At 34.7% G+C, this 9,389-nt stretch overlaps 1 protein-coding gene across 1 annotated transcript; it reads right to left on the bottom strand.

Moving 5' to 3' along the window:
* Positions 1-331: 331 nt before the first annotated feature.
* On the bottom strand, positions 332-6,268 carry LOC107490724 (sucrose synthase 7-like). The gene is made up of 15 exons (XM_016111534.3): positions 6,074-6,268; positions 5,103-5,235; positions 4,864-5,018; positions 4,578-4,770; positions 4,367-4,485; positions 3,890-4,106; positions 3,536-3,631; positions 3,251-3,424; positions 3,054-3,170; positions 2,713-2,879; positions 2,382-2,606; positions 1,728-2,294; positions 1,438-1,576; positions 1,177-1,334; positions 332-660 (listed from the first exon to the last, which is right to left on the bottom strand). Exons 1-15 carry the CDS (start codon positions 6,178-6,180, stop codon positions 498-500), a joined length of 2,730 nt encoding a protein of 909 aa, XP_015967020.1. The 5' UTR covers positions 6,181-6,268; the 3' UTR covers positions 332-497.
* Positions 6,269-9,389: the final 3,121 nt, after the last annotated feature.

Here is a 9,389-nt window from a genome sequence, read left to right as displayed (position 1 = left end):
GTACAATAATAATATCAAATTTTTAACTTATATAAAGTGTATTTTTTCTTGACTTATAAAATGGAGTGTAACTTTCAACCAATTCCACCTAATGGATAAGGTTTAGTTATTGTATGAATTTTCGTTCTTCTTTTTTTTTTAAATGATAGTCTTTAGCGAGCAGATTTTGAATGGCAAGGAAAGAAATATTAAATTACAAAAATATTATGTAGAAATTTAGTAGTTAATTTTTTATGTACACATAATATAATTGGCATGTATTCAATTTTATATTCTGGATTATGATTTGCAATGCTTGGGGAAAAAAAAAATAAAAGATGATGCAACAAGATGAATCCATGTCGACGAGAGCTTTTTATTAATTAATGTTTTGGAATAATTGACAAGCCACTTTCGAACTTTCTCTTATTGGTACAATTTATTTTATAAGATTACTGAAACTACAGAAAGGTAAACTCATTAGTGTTTGAGTTAAAACTAGAACGAATGAACTAAATTTACATGTGATTGTTGTTATTCCATGTGAATATACGATCCAAATTCTGTAAGAAGTAATGAAGGATGAACAAAGATCCAATCATGCCAATCCACCAACTTAAGCGATTCCTTGTCCCTAAAATGCTACTCTCTTGAGGGGAAATTACTTCCTTACCCTCATCCCTGCAAATTAAAACCTACTTTAGTTAACAAAGACTAGCAAATACAAAAGCTTATGACAAACTTGTAATCTTATTGATATCTTATCAATGTGTGTGTTTTTTGAGGTTTTAAACCGTTCTAATTATTATTTGTCAATTTAGTGATTTAACTGATTTAATTATAATTCAACTGAAATAACCAAATTATAAAAAATAATATATATGAATTATAAGTAAATATACAAAAATATACGAATTAAAATACAACATTCATAAATACTGAAAAAGATTATCCGGCAGTAATTCATAAAGTGATGTTTTATTCAAAAATATATTTTTGTTATAATAAATACTTATATGTCCCTTTATAAATGCATGAAATACATAGCACCTAAACTGTTTTATGAATATGCAATAATTTCTCGTGATAAAATATTATAATTTAGCCCATTGAGTGTCCAGAGTTAAGACTCTGGTGTTATGAAAGATGAACATCATGATTAAAATGAAATTTAACTACTTGTACTATGTGACTTGCCTTGGAATCTGAGGTTCAATCTTGGAAGTTGGTGCTGCTGCAACATCAGGCTTCAAGATCTTAGGTGATGCTCCTTCTGGTGCAGATTTTTTTCCTACAGTTGTTGCCATTGGTGCAGGATCAAAGGATGCCTCACCAGGAATGGGAACTTTCCTTGCCTGCAATGCAAGGCAACTCAATTAAATCTATGTATATGTTTTTTTTGAATAATTATTAATTCTTGGTGAAAGGAATTAACCATGTCTGAAATAAGAAAATTACCAAGTTCCTGAATTGGAGATTATAGAGCATGTGGATGTATCTTTCCTTTGCCAACTTTTGTTCCTTATTTAGCCTTCTCCAGATCCCATAGATTGATCCCATGTTCAAGATTTTCTTTGCATATATCTTCCATGTGTAGCTACAAACAACACACAAGAATTCACATTAAGAAATCCATCCCTGACGCTGTGTTTGATAAGTGTTTCAAGACAGAAAAGTTTTGCTCGAGATAGATACATTGTTGCATTTTTCTCCAAACACATTTTTATGAATGTGGTTAAGAATTTTACCATTCATTGATGCGTTGAAGACCGGCTTTGGAGATTGTGTTCCAGTGTTCAGGATCAGTCTTGCAGATTTCAAAGAAATCAGCAATCTTGTTGCTTGATTCATCTCCATTGTAAGGATCAATATGAAATCCTGAGACTCCATCAACTATAATCTCTGCAGGGCCTCCTTGATTTGTAGCAAAAGTTGGTAATCCACAGTTCATAGCCTCAATCACTGTGAGACCAAAAGCCTCATACATTGCTGGCTGCACAAAAGCTCCCTTTGTATCTGCAATGCAGCGATACAGCTCGCTGTTTCGGTAGCGATCTGTTTGCGCTGCAATCCACCTGAACTGGCCCTTGAGTTTGTATTCTTCTATCAAGGAATGCATCTTCTTGATCTCTGAGATTTCCTCTCTGTCTTTTGATTTGCCTGGATTGAAGAACCCTCCAACAATCACAAGGTTCACCAAACTTCGCAGCCTCTTATTCTTTGCATACCACTCCACTAGGCCACTGAGATTCTTCACTTTGTCCAGCCGAGCCATCGAGAATATGATCGGTTTCTTTTTGTCCTCCAAATATCCTCTGTTCCAAACACATTTCAGGTTTGGAATTAGGCCATTAAAGTGACATATTTCCAATAAACCAGTAAATTCAAGGACAAACACTTACATGTGTTCTTCATTGTAATCCTTACTATAAAGTAGTTCCTCGATAGCTGGATGAAATTCGATCAATCGCTGTTGTTTTTCTGTAAAAGGGAAGTACACTGATTGATCAGCGCCAGGGGCGGCAATGTTGAACTTTGGATCAAAGACACTGATGCCAGACACGACACGACATAGCCCCGGCATGGTAAATGCAGTGTGAGCTTCATACTGTCCCGGCTTATTCGTGCTGATTACACAATAAAATAAAGTTACTTGTATTCCAAGTAATGTCAATCTGAGTTGAATTTATAAGAATGTATGATTCACAAGAAATTAAAATAAAGCCAATATACCTTCCAGCAATCTCTTGGTATGTGCTAGTTATGATGAAATCAGCTGAATTCATTGAGATCATGTCAGCAGTGAATTGACTTGTAAAGTGGTACTTCTCATCAAATTCATTCCATTTGACATCTGAATCTTCATATTTGGTCTTTTCCAAAGCATGAGCAATGGTTGCCTTCATTTAGACAAGGTTTTAAGTATTAGACTCTTAGTTAAAGTGTTAATAAGAGTCAATTAAGTTTTTGGTTCTTGTAAACTCTCTTTTTAGTCTCTACTGTTAATTTTTCTTTGTTAATGTACATTATTAATTCTTATTTATATATGCATCAAGGTAGGTGATTAAATCAACCTGTGTTACTCCAAGTTTATTAGCCATTAAGGATGAGACCAAGTTTCCATCAGTGTAATTTCCAATGATGAGGTCAGGCTTTCCTTCCAAGTGATCAAGAATCTTGATAGTAGCATCCTGTTTATGATAAAAGATAACATGAACGGTAAAAAACATCACTGGATTGAAGAATGAAATAAAGATATGATTGGACATGCCTGCGCAAATCTTTCTAAGTAAGGGTAGATATCGAAGCGCGACACCCATTGCCGGAGGATCCCCTTCTCCGTCCAAAAGGGGACCCTAAGAATGTGAGAGTGCTTAGTGTTGATGATAGGTTCCAGTTCCTGGTTACATTTGGTCCCTTTAGCATCTGGTATGAGCCTTGTAACCTGTGTGCATGGATCACAATTAGAAACAAAAAAGAAAATCAAGTGTTATTTGCATTTTTTGAACCATGATTAGTATTTTGTAATATTCTAGATTAGACCTCAGTAACTTACCACAAGAATCTGTGGTTTCACACTAAGGCCTTGTAGCTTAATCTTTTGCAGTAACTCTTCTTCTAAGGCCCTTACTTGATCAAGAATATAAACTACCTGTTGGAAAAAATAACCCCAACAAATCAAAAGATTATTCACTTCAATAAAATTTCTGGTTAGATAACAAAGAGTAATACTACAACTTCAAGGTTTTAATTAAATCTGTTATGTCGAAAAATCTAATAACAATATTCTTACACAGACATCTAATTACGTACTTTTATACTGTCATATCAACAAAAACAACTTAGCCAATAGTCAGTGCATTAAAATTGTACTCGTAACAAAATCATGTGAAAGGAAGGGATTTCTTACCTGGCCTCCGGTATCCGGCAATCCAAGAACATCTGCTTGTCCAAAGTAGCCATGAATGGAGAAAATAACAATGTTGAACATATTTGGAAGCCTGCTGAAAAGTGATTCCAACTTCAATGGATCTGCAGCTTCTAGAACCTCCGAAAGCATTCTCGTTGTCTCTTTAACCCTCCCTGCAGTGTTCCCCCACCCCTTATCAAATCCCCACTCTCTGAACCTGCTCACAGCAAAAGAAATTCATATCTTAAGAAATATACCCTTGAAAAGTTGAGTTTAATTTTGATGCATGCACAGCCATTCAATCACATTCGTTTTTTTAGACGACCATTCACACAATCAATAGAAAAAGTAGTAATTTTTGTTAATATGACGTTATATGATTAGATGCACGTCTAAAACTGTTTCATACTGACAATGTATCAAAATTAAATTCTAAAAAGTTACTAAAGAAATAAAATAAAAGAGTTAGATGTTGACCTTTCTTCAAATCTCTGGTAAGGTGTATCTTTGAGGAGAGCAGAAACATATGTTTCAGCCACTTTCAGTGCTGTTTGAAGCTTTGTCAAATTATTCAATTTGTCATTAATCATAAGGTTCTGCCATAACGGTAAAAGAAGAAAACATGAATTCAGCTTTCTCTTATTTATCTTGTTCAAGAATTTTATAGTAGCATGCTTTTCATTTTCACCTCTCCTTGATGATTAAGGCTTAACAAGTAATCAAGCAATGCATTTGAACTTTGGGACCTCTCATTCAACCTTGAGCTCAAGATCTTCGTGGTGAAGTTTAGTCCGTTGCCAATCGAAGAAGAAAGCGCCATGCGTGGCGTAGTGAAATCTATAGCCCCAAAATCTATCTCCAATGAATTTTCATCACTTGCCCTGCATCCATATTCAACTTAAGTTTCACTAATCTGCTACATTTTTGTGATTAAATTATAGGGTATTACTTTGGAGAGAAATTTTAACACTTACCAATTCTCATCAAATATCATTTCCTTGTATTTCAAGTAATCTGTGGCCTCAATACCTTCCACTTGCAAATCATCTGCAGTCACTTTAACAAATTCCCAGAACCCTGGATTCGGCCGGACTGCGAAAGCAACATAAGGAGGAACAACAGCAGCTTCCTGCAACACAATTCAAAGTTTATAAATATGAACACCCTTTTGATCACTGAAAAGAGAGAAGTGAGGATCATTGTTTCATGGAACCTGAGTGGAGCTGAGGATGTAACCTAACAAGCCCTCTAGAAGCTTGTTCCTCTCACCTCTGTCTTCAACTGCTTTCTCCAAATCTTCCATTATTTGTTGGTGTTTCAATAACCTTTTCCCTCTTGCAACAAACCTGTTTCATGTTTTTACATCCACAAAAAAATGTTATAAAAGAAATGAAAGAGACAAATTACGGAAGTGGAACAAGACATGTTATTATTTCCTTAAAAAAAAAAAAATCCTTTGCTAGTTATAACCATTCCATCAATTTTTTTTTTTTTTGCTACCACGTGTATTTGGTAATTTGGACCTTATTATTATGAATTTAATAAATCTGTGATGAAGAATATACTATGACTCAGGATTATTGAAAAGAGATTAATTTCCCTACCACTCCTACCAATGACGAATCTAAACATTTTGATATTGGAAGTAAAGTATATATGATAACAATAAATTAATTTTTATAATAATTTAATATAATGAGATTAATTTTAATAATATAATAGATACAAATAAATATAATTATTATTTACTACTAAAACAATTTTCAAATTTTATTAGGGGTACTTGTCCACACAACCTAACACATGAATTCATCCATAACTCCAACCAATCAGATATCATATCAATATTTAAAAACACTCAAAAGTTAAAGATTACGAAATTATGTACAAAAATATTCTCTATATCCTTTTTATTTTTCTTTTCAACTATCTAATTCTAATGTTCACGTCATGAGACTCTGAAATCACTATATGTAGAAAGTTTATTATTGATACAATGATGTTATAAAAAAATTTATATGGTTATTCAATGATATTCGGTTTATTTTTTAATGATTATCCATATAATAAATATAAAAAATAGCTATTTTCGTTGAGATAGTGTTACATAATTAGATTTATGTTTAAAACTTGTTGATGCTACACGAATATTAAATTTTATATACTGATATTATATATTAGTACCTTGCAAAGCATTTCTTCATGTGAAAGCGGCTCTGCCTCAATGCATCAGGCATGCTATCAGCAATAGTGTCTGCCCTCTTCAACACAGGGCCCGAGCTAGAATCCATTCTAGTAAAAACTTGCAATAACTTTGAACCAAAGAGTAAAACACAAACGAACAACTAATCAAGTTCAATGAATTAGAAACTTCCTCACCGTGTTGTTTGGACCATGTTCTTATGATATTTATAGTATTGGATTTGACTTGTGAGGTGATCCCATTATTATTGAATAATAATATTCACAAGGAATGAATTTTGGGGTTATGTTTTGTCAGAAAGAAAAGATTTAAATTGAAAGCAAGAAAAGAATATATGATAATTACACCTATGTGTTTGTTCGTTTGTTTTAACTTTTAAATATGGAGGCAAAGAATGTTTAAACATCATGATGAACAAGTAGTTGTCCCTCTAAGGTAACGTTCTTTTGTTCTTTTCTTTATTCCATATCAAATCAAACATGTTCTCAATTCTCTCTTTTATATATATATAGGTGTTAGACAAAAAATATTATTTTTATAAAAAATTATGAAAAAAAAAATAATTAGTTATATAGTAATATTCTGTACATAATATTTATGTTTATTTTACTTAAATTAGGTCATTTGACAGTTTGATTATTTATTTTGATTTTTTGAATTGGTATCAAACGAGGAGTGCAAAAACAGTTACAGATGCCATTCAAATTTTTATTTGGTAACTGTCAGTTGACATTAGATTAGTCTATAAAAAGATATTTAGGCAATTTTGTAGAGGGTTCAATTCTTTTAGAAAATACTTAGAAACCCAAAATGCTCTAAGCCCTTTGGCAGCACAAAGTAAAATTAAAAATTTTAAGTAATTTCTTTGAACTCAAACACTTGTAATTTGTTTTCTTTCAGTTTCAATTAATTAAATTTCTCTACTTTTACTTGTTCTTCTCTTTTACGTTTATGTTTCTTTCTTCATCTTCTCTTTAATTTATTGTTTGTTTAATTTTTGTAATTTACTTTACCTTCGGCACCTCGTATTTCTTTGTTTATCTGTTACTTTCAATAATTTTTAATTCTTATTGACGATACAATAATTGCGACATTGAGATACCTACATTTTCTTTTAAACATTAACAAAATTCGAGCAAAACAAATTGGCACGCTTGGTGGAACTTTGTCAATAGATTGTAGTTTGTCAAAAGAAAAATCAAGAGTTTTGAATTTTCATGTGGTTACGTAGTGAGAAGATTGTGTTTTCAGAGACCAAGAAATCAGCGTTAGTTGACATGTCAAATGCATCTGCAGCATCTTCTTCTACTTCCAGCGATGAGACTAGAGGAAATGAATTTGGAAATTCTCCCATGATTTTAAATACAGAGCCTACCTTGCTATCAGTGAGACATGAAAGCATTGGTCATGCCCATCCAGGGTTAAATGCAACTCACATAAATACCGTGGGGCGGCCGCCTTATGGCTTGCCACCGGAGTATGTCCCTACCATGGTGACATAAGGATTGTCTGTGCCTCTCTACTCAACTTTTCAAAATCCTCTTTATCAGAATCCATATGGCATATTAAATGTACCTATTTCTGGGGTATCAAGCTCACATATGTCACAACAAAATTTTTCACATGCTATTAACACAGTAAATAACAGCACATCTGATTCTACTATACCCACTGTTACTAGGGTAGACAATTTCATGTTTGTGTTTCCTGATATGTCAAGAGCAATGCCTGTTAATCAACCTAGTCAAACCGTTGGATCTTTAGCAAATATTAGGCAACAAATGGATAAAAGACACCATAATCTAGTAAACATGTTAACTCATCAAATGGTGACAGTTTTAAATCCGCTTTTAGAAAACACCAATGTTCTGAAAACCGGTTCGAACCGGCCGATCGAACCGGTCAAACCGTGAACCGGACGCTAAAGCGGTTCGGATAACAAGGAAAATTGCAGAATTTAAAAACCGGCGTTGAACCGACGAACTGGCCGATTACCGGTCGGTCGAACCAAACCGGGACCCGGCCGGTTTTTTAACCTTGCAGCAAAACACCGCCGTTTTGGGCTATGGGAACCCTAATTCCCTTTTCTCCTTCGCAGATCGCACTTTCGTGATTCACTCCAGCGTCCCACTCCCACAGAAGACAAAACAACACCCACGACCCACCACGACCCACCACTGTGAGAGACAGAACGCCTGAAGCCCTCAATGCACTCACCTCCGTCGCGCCTTCAGCACCGTCACGCCGTCAGCAGCGTCGCGCCTTCAGCACTGTCACGCCGTCAGCACCGTCGCGCCGTCAGCTCCATGGCGCCGTTGGGTCCGTCACGCCGTCAGATACCTCGCGCAGTCAGCACCGTCCCGCCGTCAGCTCCGTCGCGCACTCAATTCCGTTGCGCCCTCAGCCACTTCGCATGTCACCTCCGTCGAGCTCTGCCTCTGAGAGAAAGCAATAGAGAAGCGTTGAAGCGTTGTTAAATCCTGAAGTCCTTCGAGCTCTGAGAGAAAGCAGTAGATTTCCTCATTTCCAGGTAATTTTAATTTAGTTATGAACATGATTTTGTGATGAAATCTGATACTCTGTGAACTCTGTGAACAAAGAATTTTGATGAAACTCTGAGTCTCTGAAACTGTTATGAACTGATATAGTGATATGTGAACTCTGTGAATTCTGATGAAACTGTGATGAAATATGAACTGATTCTGTGATGAAATATGAACTGATTTTGTGACATGATTTTGTGAATTCTAATTTTGTGAAATCTGATTGTGTGAACTCTGATTTTGTGACATGGTTTTGTCATTGTGAACTCTGGTTTTGTATACTCTGATTTTGAGAGATGATTTTGTGAACAAAGAATTTTTTGAACCTGAGACGTTGTTTGTATACTCTGATTTTGGAATTTGGATGTTGTTTGTTCATTTGTTGTGAACTTGAGAGTTGGGATTATTGGGTTGGATTGCTGGTAATATTTAGGTATGGAAGAAAGTATCAACCAAGACCTACCTAGGAATAATAATGTTGAAAATAATTCTGCTTCGAATGAACGTTCTCTTCCTCCCGCGAGTAACGAAAATCAGTCACAAACTTCTAGTGTTCGGGGGAAAACTGATCCTGCTTGGAGATACGTTGCTTTACAGAATATAAATAGAAAACCGCATTACCAATGCTTATTTTGTCTGAGTACTTTTGGGGGCGGGGGAATTAATAGAATGAAAAATCATTTGGTGAAGATAGGTGGAGACATTAAGAAGTGTTCTAAGGTCCCGTATGATGTAGAAAAACAAATAGAAGGTT

This window comes from Arachis duranensis, chromosome 5 (assembly GCF_000817695.3).
Source record: "Arachis duranensis cultivar V14167 chromosome 5, aradu.V14167.gnm2.J7QH, whole genome shotgun sequence".
NCBI classification, from domain to species: domain Eukaryota; kingdom Viridiplantae; phylum Streptophyta; class Magnoliopsida; order Fabales; family Fabaceae; genus Arachis; species Arachis duranensis.
This window is presented reverse-complemented; position numbering and strand designations above follow the sequence as displayed.